Here is a 21839-nt window from a genome sequence, read left to right on the forward strand (position 1 = left end):
GAGGACACTGAATAAAAACCTTGTGGCCTTGAATCTCAACTGGGAGTATCAGTATGAACTTAAGATGTATTTTCTCTTTAAATATAAAATACACACACACAAAATTTCTTAGCTCTGTCCACTGAAAATTCTAGAAACAGTGACCAACCCAGTTGCAGTATACCCCTATATAATTTTGACTATAAAGACTATAGCTCTGGAATACTGATTTCAAATACTAATGTTAGTAGCTCTTTGGCAAATGGCTAATTCCTAGTCTATACAAGATGAGCCTGGTATAGCTTGAAACACTAGACAGTAAAGAATCTACCAATGACTTCTTACCATGGTCAGGTCAAAAGACCATAGCAGGAAAAAAAAAAAAAAAAAAAAAGACCATAGCAGCCAGTCTGGGACAACGTAAATATCAACAAGAACCATAATTGCAATGGGTTATAAAACTCAGCAATATGTTTAAATCTAGTAGTTCTTAATGATAAATAAAAACAAACAAACAAACAATAGGGTAGATGTTGCAGGACTTTAGTAAACCAATGCATTATTTTCTTTGTATTTCATTATTTTGAAAACTGGTAAATAAAAGGGGAAAAAAAATCTAGCTTTTATCCTTTCAAAAACCAAACAATATATACAAACAAACAAAAAAACCATACCACTGGGTAACCAAACACTGGATGAGGCAAAGTTTATTTATATAGAAGTATTCCAGTTAGTAAATGAGCAAGGAATGATAAAACTAAACTATCACTATCTAACAGCTCTTCAATGAATTAAGCATCAATAGCTATTAACATAATTTAAAGAAACAACCAGATATTACGTGCCACCTGATGGAAGACACTATATCACCTCTGAAGTCAGTTTCTGTGTCAAAGGGAGGGGAGAATCAAATTTAAATCTAAATCTGATCGACTACCAATTTATAGGAACTAAAAAGGACAAAAGAACACGTGAAACTACAGCAAAGGGACACAATTAGCAAAACCTAGACTGTGGGAAACTATAGTACAAATAATTTCTTCAACAAACTGCAAGGGAAAAAAAGAGAGGGAGAGGAATTTATAGATTAAAAGAACTATCAATCAAATGCAATGTGTGGACCTTATTTGCCAAGTTGAAACTGAATCTAATCAAGCCTTTAAAGTTAACTTCCATTTATGCGAAATAAGGGAAATAAAGGAAAAAGTTAACTGACATCACAAGGAAGTGAACTAACTAATCCAGAACCTTGGACTGCACAATAAAGTGACCAGGTTTCTAGAGTTAATGGCATGAGGATAAAAAAAGGAGGAGGACTCCTCTAAACTATGAGTTTAAGGACAAAATAATCAAATGTAATATATAGAACTTAATTAGATCCTGATTTGAAGAAACCAACTATAAATATACATTTGTGAGACAATCAGTAAAATCTGAAAATTTTTCAGGTATTAGATGAAACCAAGAAACTCCTAATTTTGTTAGGTATGACAATGACTTCATGGCTATTTAAGAAAATATCTGCGTATTTTAGAGATGCATAATGAACTATGTAGAAATAAAATCACATGATTGGATTTGGCTTAAAATAATTCAGAACAAAGAAAAAAGAAGGAAAAAAGGGAAGATAGGAAATAAGTATGGCAGAATCTTGATAAATGCTGAGTAACAGGTATATACAGGGATTCACTGTACTGTTCTTTATACTTATATATGTTTTGAATTTTTCATAAAATTGAGAAATGAAAAAATTAACATTGCATGTTAAAATCTCCTTTCCCTGAACTTAAAGAAAAATGTATTTATATATATTTAGATAGTTATTGTTAAAGTATCTATCTGTCATTAGTTTCCTAACTCAACTTGTATAATGAATTCTAGTTTTAAAAGGCATTATATCCCTATAAATTAGAAGGTTTTCGTTTCTGCAAACCTTCTGCTTTTACAATTCCATGAAGAGAGAAATGAATGGCATGACAAAAAGGAATGATCACTTAGCAATAAATCATACCCAAAGCTATTGTAAATTCAGTTTACAGTCATTTCATATAAAAAATCAGGGTCTGTTTGTTTTTTCCCTTTTCAGCAAATACGACTCTAAAGAATATTTGACACCACCACTGTCATTTGCTTGGTATTTATTTTACTTATATATTTTAAATAAGGCAGAAACCTCTTCTTTAGCCCAATGGTACTAATTGTTTTTGCTGTCTCTCTTCTCTCTCACAGTTTTCAACCAAACAACCATCCACAGACTACGCTCAAAAGACAGCCAAGGGCTTCCCTGGTGGCGCAGTGGTTGAGAGTCCGCCTGCTGATGCAGGGGACACGGGTTGGTGCCCCGGTCCGGGAAGATCCCACATGCCATGGAGCGGCTGGGCCCGTGAGACATGGCCGCTGAGCCTGCGTGTCCGGAGCCTGTGCTCCGCAACGGGAGAGGCCACGACAGTGAGAGGCCCACGAACCGCAAAAAAAAAAAAAAAAAAAAAAAAGACAGCCAAGTTAACTTACAGTACAGTGGCTAGACATCTCTAACCTCTCAAATTCTGTCTAGGAGGAACTACTGGGACTAATCTTTAATTCTAATAATCAGCAAACAAACATACAAAAAAAATAAAATAGAATAAAATCTGCCACTATACTCTTCCAGGCATCACATGTAGAAAAAATATCTATTCTTACTATTTAACATTTACAAAATGTCCACTGCATTCAAGAAAGCAAAACCTTTGACATTATATTCTTCTATTCCTCACATGCTTTTATGTTTACTTAAAATACAGAAGACAGTGCTTAAAAGGAAGCAAGAAACTCCATGCTGTAGTACAAGTTCAATTATATTCACCAATTAATTAAATATTATTTCAGTAAATCAGCAATTTATCCTTGATGGACTGAACTGAACAATGAAGTGTGAGGCTGCCTTACTCAGTTTGAGTTTGGGAGAAGCCATGTCATCATCATCAGGCAGTGGGCCCAGCTCTTTCCTTTTATCCTTGAGTAACTTCTCCAGGATGTGCGCATCATTGTACACCTATATTTAATTACAAATATAATTAAAATTATTTTTTAAGAAGCTTTCCACTGAAGTATAATATACATCCATAAAAAAGTTTTAAAAACATAGGATAGTTGAGAACTAAAGAAATAAAGCCTGAGATCACTACAGAGCAACAAAATCACACCTCCGTGGGGTGAGCCTCAGCCTCAACTGGTTTGTTGTTTAAAGTTTTCCAGGTGACTCTAATGTACACCCATGCAGGCTAAAGTTCGAGAACTACTGTACTAGAATCATTGCAAGTTTTTGCAGAAGTTCTGAAATATATTTACGTGTGTTGTTTCTCCATAAATCTCTCTTGCACTGGACCCTCAAGGTAGCCAGACTTAGCTCAATGGAAATTAAAAATTAAAAACATCTGATAGTTGGAGAGAACCATCTCAAACATTAGAAGGGATTTAACACCAGTGTGCGTTCACAGCCTGGAATCTGATTTGTGAAAAGCAACAATCCCTGCTGAGGCTCTCTCTCTATGAAGACTGGGCCAAAGGTGGTAACACAGAGCCAAGGACAAGGTTACGCACCCAACTGTTTTGCTCCCACAGCTGCCTCCTCCCACTCCCCCCACAAAGGCTCTCCTCCCTGACTGCCCCAGAGCAGAGGGGCTGAGGGAATAACTGACCTCTCTTCTTTGGCAACCTCTCGTAAGGGTGGCTTTTTTCTTTATCAGTGGCAGACAAGTGGCACATTGGCCAATGACACTGAGGACAGTGTAAACTCCTATGACAGAGAGAACCATTTCTTTGATCACAAGCACCCTCAGTGCCTACTTCATTTTATATTGAAATGTAATAGTATAAGAAAGGAAATAAACAATTTGAAAATGTACTTTTATTTCTGGGAGATTTAAAGTAGATAAAGAAAACTCAGAAAAGATCTATGTACCCCAATACATGTTCACTGCAGCATTATTTACAATAGCCAAGATAAGGAAACAATCTAAGCATCCATCAATGGATGAATGGATAAAGAAAATGTCACACGCACACAGGAGTATTATTCAGCCATAAAAAAAATGAAATCTTGCCATTTGAGACAACGTGGATGAATATTGAGGGCATTATGCTAAGTGAAATAAGTTAAGATGGAGAAAGACAAATACTGTATGATCTCACTTATATGGAATCTAAAAACAGCCCCCTCCAAAAAAAAACCCCAAGCTCATAGATATGGAGAACAGATTGGCGGCTGCCTGAGGTGGGGGTGGGGGACGGGCAAAACGAATGAAGGAGATAAAAGGTACAAACTTCCAGTTATAAAATAAATAAGTCATGGGGATGTAATGTATGGTAACTATAGTTAATAATACTGTATTGCATATTTGAAAGTTGCTAAGAGAATAGATCTCAAAAGTTCTTATCACAAGAAAAAAAATTTGTAACTACATATGGTGATGGATGTTAACTAGACTTACTGCAGTGATCATTTTGCAATATATAAATATCAAATCTCTATGTTGTACACTTGAAACATGTCACTTATACCTCAATTTAAAAAATTAAGTAGGGCTTCCCTGGTGGCGCAGTGGTTGAGAGTCCGCCTGCCAATGCACGGGACACGGGTTCGTGCCCCGGTCCGGGAAGATCCCACATGCCGCGGAGCGGCTGGGCCCGTGAGTCACGGCCGCTGAGCCTGCGTGTCCGGAGCCTGTGCTCCGCAGCGGGAGAGGCCACAACAGTGAGAGGCCCGCGTACCGCAAAAAAAAAAAAAATTAAGTAAAGGACATGAAATAGAAAAAAATATGAAAGGAAGAATGTATCTTAGCTTTACTGACAAAGAACTGAAAATCAAGATGCTTCATAACAAACTCAATTATTCAAAGGTGCATTACTGGGAATACCCTGATATTTATATAATTATACAATTTTCTAGACTATCCTTAGAGAAGTATGGCTACTGCGGATAGTAATAATAAAATTATGATGAAAGATTTTATTGTCCTTGGCTTTCATTTGAGTGTTTGAATACCAGGCACTGTGCTACATGCTCTGTAAATATTATCTCATTTAAATCCTATAATAACCCTGATGCAAGTACTGCTATTATCTCCACTTTACAGATGAGGCTCAGAAAAGATAAGTTACTTACACAGGGATTGGCAGAGCAGGATTCAAATTCAAATGTCAGATTACACTTGACGCTCTGGATCCATGGATATGGAATCCATGGGATTCGCAGGGTTGACTGTACTATGCCATTTTATGTAAGAGACTTGAGCATCTGTGGATTTTGGTATCCGCAGGGGTCCCGGAACCAACCCCCCACCCCTGATACTGAGGGACAACTGTACAGGGTATAAACTTTTAACCTTTACAGTGTCCTGCCTCCCATTTTAAATAATTAAGAAAAGACAAAATATTAAGCTAGTCACTGAGAAGGGCAACCTAAGTTAGGCCTCTAGACCTGGTCTCTCAAGATCAAAAGAAAATGTACCTACTCCAGGATTCCCACACATCCTCACCTGGGAGCCCTCCTCGTTGTAGTGCCTGGCATTCCGGAACATCAGCTTCATGTCTTCTATCATTCCCTCTTCCCCTGCATATTTGTCATTGCGGATGTTATGTTCAATTATTTTCAAGTCCATTGGCTCCAAGATGATTTTATAATAATCAGGATAGTCCTTTTTGGATGGTTTAACCATAAATAGATCACAAAGTCTTCTGCCTGAACCTGGCTCACGAGCTTCAAGAACAACATTGAACAAGATTTTCATTCGCTGCTTTCGAATGTTCTTTTTACTGTTGAGAGGGAAGGGAGAAAAGGGGGAAAATGAGAACAGGTTCAGTTTTCTTGATACAAGGATGAACACGAAATAAAACAAATTAATCTTGTGGGCAGGTGCTTCATGATTATAATGTATTGATTATGTATGGCACAAACACAGTAAACATGCTGGAAGCTATAAGCAAATATTAGGAAAATTTTCAAAATAGTTAAAACATACTGACTCTGGCAGGAGCACCCCCCCAAGAACACCAGGCAAACGTGTTTCGAATATATATGAAATGCAATGCTTGAAAAAAGATCTTGTCTAATGTCAAAGAAAATGAAATTCTGTTATCAACTGAAATATATTTTTTAAGAACAGAGCAGAAGTGGAATAAAACTGCTGATTCCCTACTAACAGTTCTCCCTTAAACAAACAAACAAACACAAAGAGAAGTGTCCCATCTCCTATGACAACCACTCCTGAACACCTGCATATCCTGAGGGGATGATGTGAGAGGAAGAATTCTCTCAGTCCAGGACTTTAGCAAGTAAATAATAAAAGGGGAATGCAGGACAAAGCTCCAACATTACAGAGCTCCACATCTGAGCAGAGATTAGAACACAGATGACTTTAGCCTTCAAGAAGCCTATTAAGAAAAATTTCAGAACCTGAATTTGATATCACAGAATTTGGTAACTGGTCTAATAACTGAAATTTACTGCTTTAGGACTTGTAACACTTATAGTATCCTTTCTCCATTTGTATCATTCACTTCAAGAGAGTGATATGTAACTGGTTTCCATCCTCAAAGGCAAGCAAAACTTTTGTCATTAGGGTCAAACAATCTTCTCTGAACTAATCCAGTTTTGTTATTTTGTTTACATTTTTCCAGATCCTTATATTGCCTTTGAGACCAAGACCCACAGGCCCATTACTTTTAATCTGACTGCCAGAAAAAACTCAGAGCTAAACTTCATATTCTTTTATAACTGTATTAGCTTGGGTGGCTGGTATATTTATTTTATCCTTTTCCAATATGATGTTGAACCTTATTATATCCACACTTTTGAAAGTAACTTTGAAAGACAGCTACCATATTTCCCTATGTGATACTTTCTGGTTACTGTTTTCAATGTCACTTTGATTTTTAGATTCTTCTTTAAACCCCTCTATTCATCCTCTCTTCCTCCCTCAGACTAGTAACTATAAAGTTTGTTCACTCTTCCCTATTTTGGGAAAGGTGCATAAAATTAAATCCCAGACCTTGTAACTGGCATACTCATTCTTTTTTAATCAGCACCTGTGAAGATACTTCGATAAAATACATCTTAAGGGGGTTCAAAACCAAGGTTGTTTGTCATTATGCACTTAAGGGTGCCACACTTAAGGGGATGTCAATTCAGGTCACAGACACATAATAAATATACAGTTTTAGAAGTTTACAGGAGATGGGCCATAACTGGTTCTGTGCTAACAAAATCAGTATATTACAGCAATTTTCCAATAAATGAAAGTCAAGAGAAACGGGTGCTTTTTCTAATTTGCATGAAGATTATGAGCTAGTAGGGGCTTCGCTCTGAATCCCTGATTTTCCAGGACCACCACCTGACCCTTAAACCCAGCCTAAAACACTGAAATCAATGTCACTTTTTGCTTCTCTTAGTTTATCACTAAGTCCTAGAGGACCTCCATAGCGCTTCTAGATCTAATCTTTCCTTTTAATTTTTCATGCCATGGTGTTAGTCCTAACCTTCATAGTTTGTGGCTGACCACTTTCTCAAATGTCCTTATCATTATTCTTCCTATGAAGCTATTATTTATTATGTATTTGTATTTGGATATACACACAAGATTCCTATTTATAGTTACAGCTAACACTTCTACCACATGCCAGGGACTGTGCTAAGCACTATCATTTAAACTTCAAACTCTGAGAACCAGGTACAATTATTATCCCAACTTTGCAGATATAAAAACAGAGGCTTAGAGACTCAGGTGAATACCTAAGGCCATAAAGTGACTAATCAGAACTGAGACTTGAATCAGCTGATAATCACCAGACTGCTTTTATCATGCAAGTGGATGATAAAAACTTAGCTCTTACCAAGGGCCTCTCTAATCAAAGTCAACCCTGCTCATAGGCTTCAAAGTCTCCCAGCATTTAATTTAACTCCCTGGCCCTAGACCTTCAGTGGTGCCTGCTGTGAAGCTAAGTAAACCCAAAGGTTCTTTCTTTTACAAGGCTTTCTATATTTCATCTTCAAGTCTTCAAGGACTTTTTTACTCACCTTTTTAAGGAGTTTCCCAGACTAGTAACATCTGACTAAAAACAAAATGAAATCTACCATGTCTTGATGCCAGCAGGAAATACTGGCAGAAAATAATCAGAGTGAGTACATTTAGTGAGTATTCACTGCATCCAGGCCCAGTTCCATGGGCTTTAAACATACTAAGCAATCAGGTCTTCACAGCAATCCTATGCAGGTAATGTCATCAACTCCTTTTTCAGATGAGGAAATTGAGATGAGGCTCAGAACACAGCTGATAAGAACAACTGGGATTTGAACTTGGGCAGTTAAGGCTCTAGTGCTCGGGGTTGTAACACTACTCCACCATGCCCCACATTTCTATTTCTTCTACTACTACCCAGAACCAGTGCCATATACTATGAATGATATAAAAGAAATACAATCCATTGTCTTTTCGTTAAATTTACTATCTAAGAAAACTTTTCTTAAGGAAAATATTAGGAAGAAGATAATAATACAGTAATTTTGTAGAGTGGACTGCATATGGTAGCAACATAAAGATAACTTTAAAACATCTAACTTTTAAGAAAAAGCATGATAGGGAAATCACATTTCCTAAAGCTATTTGGGCAATCACACAACACTTCCATACAATTATACAACTGTGTACCTTAAACAATTATTTTACTACAGAGATCACACATAAGTTCATTTGTTTTTAGCCTGCCTCTTTTCCTGGCCAATAAATTCCTGGAAGGTAGAGGTGATGACTAAACGTTCTCCTTTATGACCTGTGAGCAGAGTCTGGTGTTCTGCAAACAACTGACACTCCATGAATGCCAGATGGCAAAGGTGAAAATAAAAGCACCACACAATGATTACTAGGACCATAACATGGCAACTTATGGGCTGTTTTTAAAAATCGTAAGTAACATGCAAAAGAATGGATGCTTTTAAAGAAATAAAACATGGACAAGATCAGAGACTGAAGAATGTATTTATGCTCAAGAAGCAGTAACCCAACGCAATGGTGCCAACATAGACTGACATCACTTGGATTGTCAACACTGATTATAATCCCTCCACCATCCCCCAATCTGTAAAAGACAATCAGCACCCGCCAGCCCCTGGACACTGGCAATGCTACCATATTCTCAGCCTCTCCACCTCTGCTGCAGAAGCACAGCCACAATGACTGCTGTGGGGGCTTACTGCCCCTGGCAAAGCTGGCAACAAGTTACAGCTCCTGAATATACCTAGGCTAATTCTCATTTTACTAACTACACTTCTAAACTGTACTGCTTTCTTTACTCATAAAATAAACTGGCATCCAAATAAAAACCATTATTCACATGCTTAAGGCTGCACTTTTCACCTAATCAGTACTGACCACGCCATAAAAGTTACACTTTAAAAAATATGTTTATGCATAAAAAAGGACTGCACACCTGGATAGCCTCCTGAGACCCAACATCTCACTGTCAAGAGTGTTCCTGGGAAAGCAGAAACAAACATTACATGTGAAGAGAAACAAAACAAGCAACATTGGAGGTCATGTACAAACCAAATATGGTTGAGAAAAAAGAGGATTATTCAATCCAAAGGATAAAAGGTTTTAAGAATACTTGGAACATTTCAACATGGAAGATAGCAGGTGGATTTTTGGGTAGAGGGTTTGGGGAGAAGAATACATTCCCAGAATGAAGAGAACATACCCGCAGTAATTTTTCTCACAATCTTTGATATGAAAAAAATAAGGCAAAGACAGAATCATACACAATACTTAGGAGTCAAGTCAAGTGGTACTTGAAAACTTGGCCCTGACTTCTCTGGATAAGCTTAACTTAACCTACTAGGCTGTCATGTTTGCCTGAATTCTGGAGAAGTCTGTTTCTTATTACCAAAACCTTTTAACATAACTACCTTCTAAAAGGCTGGTTATGTTATTTCCTTTGTCACAGTCCAAAGTATAGGACTTGCTTCTGTCAACCTCTTAATGTGTGCTCATACCTGTATTTCAAACCCAGATATGTTATTTTATTGCTTTAGCTATGATTTATATTTGTTCTTCTCTTACTTGTATTTTTCACTTCATTAAACAAAACACTTCCTAAGAAACCTGTGCACAAAAAGACTTTTGGTCTAAAGTAGGATTTTATTATTTCAAGAACATAATGCTTTTCTTTTTATGGGAGGTTTTAGAATAATAACTTTCATTTAATCTATTTGGGCTGTCCCACAAAGTACAAGCCACAGATATTTTTTTAAGGCTCTGACCTGGGCTAATGCGTCCTTGGAACTGTTTTCTTAACACTCAACTAGTTTAAGATCTCTCTCTTCATTCAGTGTTGGCACTAACTGTACCATCACTTTTGCCTCCATTACCTTCTTTTGCCTGAGAAGTTTTTATCTTTGATTGGTGACTGATCTGGAAAACACAGGTGATGCTGTAGTAGTTATATAATTACACTCAAAGATGTTCTTGATTTGATGCCTCTGATCTGGTTTCACATTTTTCCTCCGTTGTCCCTGGTATAACAAGGAATTAAGAACTTGGAAGGATGAAATTCATAGGCCAGTAATGGAGGAGACTCACATCTCAGGGCACACCAATCAATTTAGTTACCTTGGTATAGCATAGCAAAGTTATTTTCAAAGCTAGAAAAAATTTCCCAAATGCTATTTATAGGGAAAGACAAGACAGCTTGTCTTTTCTAAACCACCTTTTAAAATCCTCAGGTCTCCGTGGATCTACTAATACATGAACAGAACTGTATTAATAGTTACTAATGATTTCTTCACTCAATTTTGAACCTGTCAAGCCCTGCTATTAGTGATGGACCTTATTCCTTGTTTAAGGTATCCTCCCTGCTGTTACAAAGATGGTGAGACAGTTAAGGCTGAAGAAGAATATGGTGTTCCACAAAGATCAGGCCAGAGAAACTCCATGTGGGAGGCACAGACAAGAGATGGTCTTGCATGATTCTTTACAGGAGTCCAGCTTCAGAATCTCACAGTAAGGCCCCCCTCCATAAAACCCATGAGAAAAAGAAAGGGTTAGGGAAGTTGACAGAAAGGTTAGAAAGAAAAGAAAACCAAATATCTAGCTTAACCTTTTATGAACTACAAGAAGTTATGACTTGGTATTTTACAATCTGACATTCTTAAAATGGCAAATAAAGATCAGATTAACAAGGAAAAAGAAACGGGTAAGAATAATGACTTACTTCACTACAGTGGTAGTACTGATTTTTTTTTTTTTTTTTGTAATTCACCATGTAGAAGTTACCTAAATTAGATTTAAGGGGCATTCTTAAATGCCACGTTAAAACAAAATAACCTGGACAGCAAAAAGAATAACATGTTTTGCCAAGCTACATAAGTAGTTATTTTTATCTATGTTATCTAAAGCCAATATAGTACAAAAAAAAGCACTAATCATACAATTTACAAATGAATTTTTAAATGTTATAAAATAGTTAAAGCTTATAAGATAATTCATACTTGACAGCTTAAAGAAACATTTTTCTGCACTTAAATCTAAAACAAAATAAAAAGAAACTGAGAAGATGTCTCCAGCTATAAGAAGAGTATCTACCTTTTTCTTTTGGCACTACCAGTATCAGAGGTTGCTGAAGAAATCATGCTGTCTCCATCCTCAATGTCATCTCTCCTGGCAAGCTCCTTCTTCTTTGCCTAAAACAGAGCAGACCCTGGGAGTCAAGCTCACTCTGCTGAACACTTCTAGAATATATAAATATTAAAAGACCCATGGCCTCAGATGCACTCCAAGGTGTGCTCTCCGAAAGGATTCAATAAACTCATGGACACTGTATAATGATTAATTAGCCTTAAGATGTCCCTTCTCCTAGGACCAACCCTACCATAACAGAAACAGTCTAGAACCAAAGAAATAAAACCTAAATGACAGAATATCATCTGTGATTAGAGGGAAACTTCCTGACATCCCTAAAATTACTCCCCAGGGACAAATCCCTGCTTCTTCCACTCACAAAGCTAAACCAGTCTAAACTATTATTTCTACTCTACATGGTCCTGAAAACTCTTAAAAACATATTCAGCAGTACTTGTGGCTGAAATGAATGATGTGATATTGCTGGAGGGAAATCACCTATCTTAAAAAAACACACTCAAAATGTGCAAGATTATTTCAATTATACATACAACAACTTAGCAAAACCAAGAAATCATACCTGCATGACTTGTTGCAGTTTTAGAACTCGCTTGTAGATGGCTGAGTTGGGAACATTATAGCGTTTGGCATTTTCAAACATTAAATTCAGATCACACTCCAAATGATCTAAAGTTTCATATTCTTGATTCTTTAGCTTTGTTCTGTGAAAGACAAACACATGGCTAGAATCTTCCATTATGAAAATTATGAAACACACTTCCTGAAAGTCCAGTGCAAAAATCCTGACAAGCACTACAAGGTATCTTTACCAGTGATACTGATTAGAGGCCTAGAAGTGACAATTTCAAAATACAGAGTGAAGAGGCAAAAGCACCGTTTAGACAATATGACAATTTAACTGAAAATCCAAAAGAATAAAACATTACAAGAAGTAATAAGAGAACCTAGTAAGGTGGTCAATTACAAAGCAAACATATTAGCAAAAATCCTGTTAGTGGCTAACATGCAAACCCTAGGAAGAGATAAAAATCAGGGAGGTTTTAAGCTACCTTAATGAAGAATCATGGTGATCTACACATTTTAGAAAATAAGAGGCCATTCCACTTGATGAGGGTTAAAGAAAAGAGAAAGTACTGGCAACTCCATGAAGGAGCGTTTAGAATAATACACATTTAACCTCCAGGCGAGCTGCATATGGGCAATGAAGAGCGGTCCTTTTTGTTTTTTGGCTGCGCTGTGCAGCTTGCGGGATCTTAGTTCCCCAACCAGGGATTGAACCCGGTCCCGGCAGTGAAAGCGCTGAGTCCTAACCACTGGACCGCCGAGGAATTCCCTGAAGAGCAGTCTTAAGATGATAAATGAGAGGCAGATATGTCAGAGTCCCTTCACTCCTCCTCCTCCAATACAAACATTTGTAATTAATTACGATAGCTTAATATTGAGGTTTTTACTTACCCTAAGTCTTAAGAATTCCAATAGCTGTCTCAGACACTAAGGCTATTACTAACACCAACTCTCATAAAGTCGCTATACAAAGTAAGGCTTATGTTAGAAAAGTCTAACTTGGAAGACGGCTGCAGGCAGGTGACTGGGCTGGCTGAGGATTTGCCTTCTTTTGAACTAATCTACTTAATTAGACTGAATTTTAAAAGACTGAGGGAGAAAAGAAACTAAGGACAAAAATCAATTAAAAAGGAACCTCTTAACATCTACAAGACTGTCACCATCCTTTCCAAGGCAAAGAGTACAAAAAACAAATTTCTAGTCCGTTTTCTTAATGAAAGGCAGCCTTAATTTCCATGTTATTGTTCATTTTTATTTTATTTTTTGGCCATGCCACATGGCATGTGGGATCTTTAGTTCCCCAACCAGGGTTCGAACCCATGCCCCTGCAATGGAAGTGCCAACTCTTAATCACTGGACCGCCAGGGAAGTCCCTCCATGTTATTTTTAAGAAGGCCAAATAAACTAATTTTCTATAATCTACTCGTGTCCAAAACCTCTGAAGTTTGGATTAAATTAAAAACACCATAAACTTTACTGATCAAATAAGGAAAACAGACGTTACAAATGCAAAACCACAAAACATACGTTAGGCAACCTTATTCCTAGAATCCAGCAAGTACAAGGATTTTAATTCCTACTGTATGGAAAGCTAGTTATCTGCCATGAAAACATTATTTAAACACCAGCTTACTCTGACCTTGCCCATCTAAGGTAATTTTACTTGCGTCTTGCCTCTATCTGGGTATACTACAAAACCTAACCCACATTGTAAGAGTCACAAAACAAAATATTTTATAACACTAATTTATTTCCTACTATTGTTAATGATATTGTGGTGGTTCAAGTATTTTGTCTGGCTGAATTCCCAATGATCATTTTAACATTTTCTAAACAGAAAAGGGAAACCATGATGAACCATCTCTCAGGTATTGTTTCAGCTAATGAGTTCTCTAAGAGCTGACAATGCTTATTCTGGAGATTTAACTCCAGATACAAAATTTAAATGCAGATAAACTGTTGTAATTAAAATATTAATAAAAGGTGTAAGAAGAGAAATTCTTGCACAGTTATAAGAAAACAAACAGTTAAATTCTGAGCTGCATGACTTTTTTTTTTTTTTTTTTTGTGGTACGCGGGCCTCTCACTGTTGTGGCCTCTCCCGTTGTGGAGCACAGGCTTCAGACGCGCAGGCTCAGCGGCCATGGCTCGCGGGCCTAGCCGCTCCGTGGCATGTGGGATCTTCCTGGACTGGGGCACGAACCCGTGTCCCCTGCATCGGCAGGCAGACTCTCAACCACTGCGCCACCAGGGAAGCCCTGCATGACTTTTTATAATTCATAATCTGACACAAAAATGCCTAGCTGGGATATCTTTTATTTGCCTCTTGACTCTACTGCAGTACAAAGAACATCATTTGTAGTTAATCAAATTTATTTCTCATTTTTACATAAGAGTGATAGTTAAGCACACTTTTGACATGTGAAAAACATTTTTACCTTTATTATCTTTATCCATTTTAGAAAGGAAGATACATGTGCAGGCTCAATCACAAGAAAATAGATTTATACTGAGTAATGTAGAAGATATCTTACCTGATCTGTTGTAGTGATATGGGCATTTTAATTTGCTGATAATAATCAGGGTATTTTTTCTTTGAAGGCAAATGGAAAAAAGGTTCAGCTATTAGCTGCCCTTGGTTATTCCGACAGCTCCTAACTGTGTCGTAAAGCTGATAAAAAGGATTTGAAACATCCATAAATGAAGTAATGCTCTCTGCTTCCGACTCTCCTTCTTCATAACGTGCAGCTACAAAGACATAAAAGATATTTATAAGGGACAGCAGAAACTAACACAACACTGTAAAGCAATTATACTCCAATAAAGATGTTAAAAAAAAAGATATTTATAAGGGGAAGAAACAAACATTTTTTTAAGCTCGTTTAACAACCTTCCAGATTATGCTATATGTATGTTTGAGAATACTGTTTTGTATGTTTGAGAATACTTGTTTTAAAAGAATAGTCTCTAGGCTTCATAAAGATGCTGTTAGTAATGCTTAGTAAAATTGTTATGTTTACTCAGAGAAATGTTACACAGAAATAGAATAGAATGTTACATGGTAAAAGTTATACCATCTTTAAAAGATTACAAAATAGTTTCTCTGCCATCTTCTGAGACTCCTTGCTTATGTGTGCTTGGACAAGAAAAGGAGCAAGTAGCCATTCTCAGATCTCAGAACTAAAGTGACAGCATGTAGCTTAGGATAGTATAAATATAGACGGGGCTGATACTGACAGATGTGATTTAGCTTTAAGTCTCTTTGACTTTGCCCCACTGATCTATAGCATCCCTTAGGAATGATGTTTTCCTTTATTGAGAAAATTTTCAGGTAGAAGCTAATCATAAGAACACCAAAACAAAACATGTAATCACTTCTACAGAAATACAAAATATATTGCTTATTTCTCTGAACTCTTAAACAGTATATAACGACCTGATTAAAATGTTTTCTTAAGGGATCAGGATAACCAAAATCACTATGTGTTCCCATGTTAAGTATGATAATCACTTATTAAGTACTTAGTTATTTATTAAGAGCTTGATAAGCACCACCCTCAGGAAATCCTAACATCACCACACAGAACAGGTATTGTCATTTCTTTTCCAAATGAGAAAACTGGGTATGAGGAGCTGATGACTGGCCAAAGTCAGCTAGCCTGTAGAGCAGTTGAGAAGGGATTTGGATTTAAGTCATGGAGCTAGAAGACAGAATTTGAAACTATGTAGTCTTTTCTGACTCCATTACCTAGAATCTTTTCATAAAGCTCTTGCACATCTTTTATTGAATTTAAACCTAGGTATATGTTTTATTGCTACTATAAACTGTATCTTCTTAAAAAATTACATTTTCTTTTTATGGCTGATTCCGGAAATGAAGATTTTTTTTTTTCTTTTCTCTCCTTTTTTTTGTGGCTGTGCTGGGTCTTCGTTGCTGCACGCGGGCTTTTCTCTAGTAACGGTGAGCTGGAGCTACTCTTCATCACGATGCGCGGGCTTCTCATTGCGGTGGCTTCTCTTGTGGAGCAGGGCTCTAGGCGCGCGAGCTTCAGTTGCAGCACGCGGGTTCAGTAGCTGCGGCACGCGGGCCCCAGAGCACGTGGGCTTCAGTAGCTGTGGCGTGCAGGCTTAGTAGTTGTGTCGTGTGGGCTCTAGAGCACGCGGGCTAGGTAGTTGTGGCGCACGGGCTCAGTAGTTGTGGCGCACAGGCTTGGTTGCCCTGCAGCATGTGGGATCTTCCTGGACCAGGGATTGAACCTGTGTCTCCTACATTGGGAGACGGATTCTTAACCTCTGGACCACCAGGGAAGTCCGAAGTAGATTTCTGTATAATAATCTTACATTAGCATTTTATTATTCTTATTAATTCTAATAATTTATCTGTAGTATTTTTTTAAATTTTTATTTATTATTTTTAGCTGTGTTGGGTCTTCGTTTCTGTGCGAGGGCTTTCTCTAGTTGCGGCGAGCAGGGGCCACTCTTCATCGCGGTGCGCGGGCCTCTCACTGTTGCGGCCTCTCTTGTTGTGGAGCATAGGCTCCAGCCGCGCAGGCTCAGTAGTTGTGGCTCACGGGTCTAGTTGCTCTGTGGCATGTGGGATCTTCCCAGACCAGGGCTCGAACCCGTGTCCCCTGCATTGGCAGGCAGATTCTCAACCATTGCGCCACCAGGGAAGCCCCGTCTGTAGTTTTTTAACTAGAAAACTCAAAAAATAATCTATCAACTGCAATCCTTATAAATCCTTCTTTTCTGATCCTTATAACTTCACTGTTATCAGTGTATGCTGGCTAGTACTTTGACCAAGAGGTAACAACATTCTTAACTTTGTTTCTTATGGTAGGGGGAATGCTACAAATACTTCTCCAATGAAAATGGAGGTGCCCTGTATCAAGTTAGGAAAGATCCCCTTCTATTCTTAGTTTGCTAAGCTTTTATCATGAATGGGAACTGAAGCATTAATCAAATGCATTTGCTAAGCCAATAGTACGGTTTTGCTCCTTTAATCTACCAATGTAGTGAATAATACTTTTTTCTAATGTTGAACTAACATTACATTCACATTACATTACATTACATTACATTTATTCCTGGAATAAACCCAATTGTGTTATCATGTATTATCTTTCATATATACTGCTAGATACAGTGTGTTTATATTTTGTTTAGTTTTGGTTTTATATCAGATTCAAAGAATGAATTGGGAGGGGCTTCCCTGGTGGCGCAGTGGTTGAGAGTCCGCCTGCCGATGCAGGGGACACGGGTTCGTGCCCCGGTCTGGGAAGATCCCACATGCCGTGGAGTGGCTGGGCCTGTGAGCCATGGCCGCTGAGCCTGCGCGTCCAGAGCCTGTGCTCTGCAACGGGAGAGGCCACAACAGTGAGAGGCCTGCGTACCGCAAAAAAAAAAAAAAAAAAAAAAAAAAAAAGAATGAATTGGGGAGCTCTTTTTTATTCACTGCTGGGGTTTATGTATAATTCTGTTCCTTGAATGTCTGGCCTGGTGTTTTCTATGCAGGAATATTTGTAAGTAGTAATTTAATTTCTTTAATGGTGACATAACTAATCAGCCTTTTTATTCTTGAATCAGTTTTTAGGCATTTATCATTTTCTAGGAATTTATCCATTCATCTAAATTTTCAAATTTGTTTGCATTATGCTGTTCTTACATTCTTTTTTTATTCTCTGTATGCTCCCCCTTTCCCCTAATATTTTTTGTTTGTGCCTTCTGTTTCTTGATAATCTCACTACAGATTTACCTATTTTATTAACTGCTGTAACAGAAAAACTTGGACTTTATTGATCTTTTCCATTATAGATTTCCTTTCTAATGAATTAACTTCTGCTCTTTATCTTCTTTTTTCTAACATCTCTGTTCTTCTTATTATTTACTTATGTTGGATACTTATTAGTTCACTGACTTTCAGCTGCTTTTCTTTCTAAACAGAAGCAGTCAGACCTGTAAATTTCCTTCTGAAGTATCACTGTAACTGCACCTCCACTGTTTTGATACGCATTATTTTCATTGTTATTGTTCAGTTTCAAGTAATTAAACTTCTATTATAATTACTCCTTTTAAAAATTGTATCTTTGGGACTTCCCTGGTGGTCCAGTCGGTAAGACTCTGTGCTTCCAATGCAGGGGCCCGGGTTCGACCCCTGGTCAGGGAACTAGCATGCATGCAGGCCACAACTAAGAGCCTGCATCCCACAATTAAGAGCCTGCATGCTGTAGTGAAAATCTGTGTGCTGCAACTAAGACCCAGAGCAGCCAAAATAAATAAATACCTATTAAAAAAAATTAATATCTTTTCATTATTAGTTGCTATCATAGCTGCATTGTGCTCAGAAACATGGTCTCTATAATACCCGATCTTTCAAATTTGTTGAAATTTGTTTCATGGCTAAGTACATGGTCAATTTTTGTAATATTCCATGTGAACCAGGGAAGAACATGTATTCTCTAATTGTAGAATACTTGTCTGTTATAACCATCTTGTTGTGGTAGGCTGAACGATAGGTCCCCACATACAACCATGTCCTAATCCACAGAACCTGTGAATATTACCTTATATGGCAAAAGAAACTTTGCAGATATGATTGAGAGGAATTTTGAGTGTGGGAGATTATCCTGGATTAATCTCTGGGCACTAAACATAATCACAAGGGTCTTTACGAAAGGCAGGCAAGAAGGCCAAAGGAGGAAGGAGACGGGGTGACAGATGCAGACTGGAGTGCTGCGTCCTGAATGGAGAGGAAAGGGCCGTGGAATACAGGTAGCTCTAGAAACTGGAAAAGGCAAGGAAGTGTATTATCCCCTAAAGCCTCCAGAAGGAACACTAGCCTGCCAACAACCTGATTTTAGACTTCTGACATCCAGAACTGAAGAGAATAAATTTGTGTGGTCTTAAGCCAGTTAAGTTTGTGGTAATTTGTTTTGTTTTAGCAGCAATAGGGAACAAATACACTTGTGAGGAAGTGTATTCATGTCTTCTGTCTTCACTGTTTTGGCTGTTTATCTAGCAATTGAGAGAAGCAGGCTCCCACTCTAAGGGCAATGTTTTCACTTTCTCCAAGAAGTTCCATCTGTTTGTTTCATGTATTTTGAGCCCTTTTATAATTTATCTTCCTCATACAATAAACCTTTTATCATTATGAGGTGAATCCATTTTATCTTTGGAAATGCATTGTTTGAAAGTCCATTTTAAGAGAAATCAACATAACTACCCTTTGGTTATTATTTGCCAGGTATATCTTTTTCCATCCTTTGACATTCAACTTTCCAGTACACAGTTTTATATTGAAGATGTATCTCTTGTAACTAGCATATAATCTGATTTTTTAAATATACAATCTGGAACTGTCTTAATTGGAAAATTTAGGCCACTAACACTGATTTCTGATATAATTTTTGGAGTTGTTTCTATTTATCCCACTTTTTCTATGTTTCCTTTTGCCTTCTTGCCTTATTTTGTGTTGGTGGGAGAAGACTGTAAGCTTTATCTGTTTTTTCTTTTTCTATTGCTCACTTCGTTCCTCTTCTTATAGTGACTGTGGATGGGTGCTCTTCTCCACCTCCTTCTCCACCCGCTTAGGGACATGCAGTGTGGTTTGCCTCTAAAACAAATCACCTCAAGAAGCCAGGCCACACTTTGAATTCTTTTGCCTTCTTTCCATCAGCTCTTTCTTGTTGCTCCAAGATCATGAGTTATCCTTTCTTTGCTATTTTCACTGTACCTCCCCCTAAGTTGTTTCCAGGAGCAGGAAGTAGAAAACCAAATATATTAAAACCTCAACTAAATTAAGGATAAACAGGTTCTGAATAACAGCCTGAAGAATCTACTACATACAAAGTTGGTTGGCATCTACTTTGTTTTCTTAATACCTGAGGTTACTAAATTAAGAATCCTCTTGTGACAAAGGTACTATTTATTAGGAAAAAAAGAACAATAAATGCTTTTTAAGAATTTTGTAAGTGGTATAGTCTTCCTTCTATTTGTTATACTACTATAAGGTTAATGAAGTAACCAAATGTTAGAAGGAAACCTAAACATAACATACGTGTCACTTTTACAGTTAGCACAAAACAAAGATAATGAAGAGATAAATTTTCTTTCAATTTTTGATAAGGCCCAATTTAAGTTAAAAAAAATTTAATTCTGTAGATGAGTGTCAAAAAATTAAATTCGTACTCCAGCAGTCTAGAGTAATTATGAAATTCTATAGACTGGGGACTTCCCTGGTGGCACAGTGGTTAAGAATCCGCCTGCCAATGCAGGGGACACAAGTTCGAGCCCTGGTCCAGGAAGATCTCACATGCCGTGGAGCAACTAAGCCTGTGCGCCACAACTACTGAGGCTACACTCTACAGCCTACGAGCCACAACTACTGAGCCCCCACACGCCTAGAGCCCGTGCTCCACAAGAGAAGCCATCGCAATGAGAAGTCCGAGCACCGCAATGAAGAGTAGCCCCCACTCGCCACAACTAGAGAAAGCCCACACGCAGCAACAAAGACCCAACGCAGCCAAAAATAAATAAATAAATAAATTGTTTTTAAAAAAGGAAATTCCATAGACTTAGTAGAAAATAAGACATAGCTAGAAAAATCTCTCGTGTCACACCTGATTATAAAATCAAAAGAGTAATTTCATAAAATGAATTGTATATCTACATATAAAAAGTATTTACAGTAAAATAAAAAAATATTATATCACGCTTAGGAGAAAGACAATGAAATCAAATATACCTCTACAGCTGTTATTTTTTACAAACTGTGTACTTCTACACGGATTCCTAGTGCCCAATGCCCTTTGTTTCACTTGTTTAAATGAGAATTCTGCTCTGATCATAATTTACAGCTATCTTTAAATCATAAGCTCTAGGTGAGAAAAAATTATAGTCTACTGAAAATATAAGCCTGGAAATCTAAGATGATGTGAATGTCTCCCTGGGATTTCCTGATGGTGTCACTAGCACTCACTATCATCATAGGTTTGAAACCAGAATCTGCTAAGGCTATCAAACTAATTGATTTTGCACAAATATTTATTTACTTTGATACATGCTTTAACACGAAATAAAGTAGTAATAAGCTCTCGATAAGTTTGCCAACCAAGAGTTCAATTAAAATGTAACAAAACAGGTATGTACTCCAAAAACAGACAAACTCCCGGGCAGACCAAAATAACTATAATTTTCCTTAACCAGAAGGATCCACTGAGACGCCACTTAACTAGTCACAACTTAATGCCTACCAGCTAAAGCAGCATCCTCTTCACTTTCTGAGCCATACTGAAGTGCCATGGTAATTGCTGATAAACGACCCCCTTGGACTGCTCGTTTATTACTACAAAGAAAAACAAGCAATTAGAAGGCAGGGAAAGATGTTATAATTTGGCTACTTTATAGGAAGTAGGGACTGTTAACAAGGCATTCACATCAAAGAAAGAGTTTCTATTCAACTGCCTCCTCAATTTACTTTGTACTTTTTATATTCCCCACAATCAATCTTAACCAAGATGACTAATTTTTTTCTCTTAGAAAAGAGGGAGTGGTGGTAGAAAGCCTAAAGCAGGCTACTTGCAATTTGTTTTTTACTTAAATGCAGCACTACTCCTTTTTTAATGA

At 37.5% G+C, this 21839-nt stretch overlaps 1 protein-coding gene across 11 annotated transcripts in view; it reads right to left on the bottom strand.

The window, feature by feature from the left end:
* Positions 1-21839, bottom strand: part of PBRM1 (polybromo 1) — a 102778-nt gene that overhangs the window by 51181 nt on the left and 29758 nt on the right. For 7 of the 11 annotated variants that reach the window (XM_079935773.1, XM_079935776.1, XM_079935777.1 and 4 more), the window contains exons 11-17: positions 21467-21558; positions 14750-14963; positions 12211-12352; positions 11595-11692; positions 9445-9489; positions 5499-5775; positions 2908-3013 (exon numbers count right to left, since the gene is read on the bottom strand). In XM_079935773.1, the coding sequence (XP_079791899.1) occupies positions 2908-3013; positions 5499-5775; positions 9445-9489; positions 11595-11692; positions 12211-12352; positions 14750-14963; positions 21467-21558 (974 nt within the window). Of the gene's footprint in view, positions 1-2907; positions 3014-5498; positions 5776-9444; positions 9490-10381; positions 11542-11594; positions 11693-12210; positions 12353-14749; positions 14964-21466; positions 21559-21839 lie in introns of those variants that run through there. The other 4 variants (XM_079935780.1, XM_079935775.1, XM_079935782.1 and 1 more) reach the window with 2 other exon arrangements.

This window comes from Stenella coeruleoalba (genome assembly GCF_951394435.1).
Source record: "Stenella coeruleoalba genome assembly, chromosome: 10".
Lineage (NCBI taxonomy): Eukaryota > Metazoa > Chordata > Mammalia > Artiodactyla > Delphinidae > Stenella > Stenella coeruleoalba.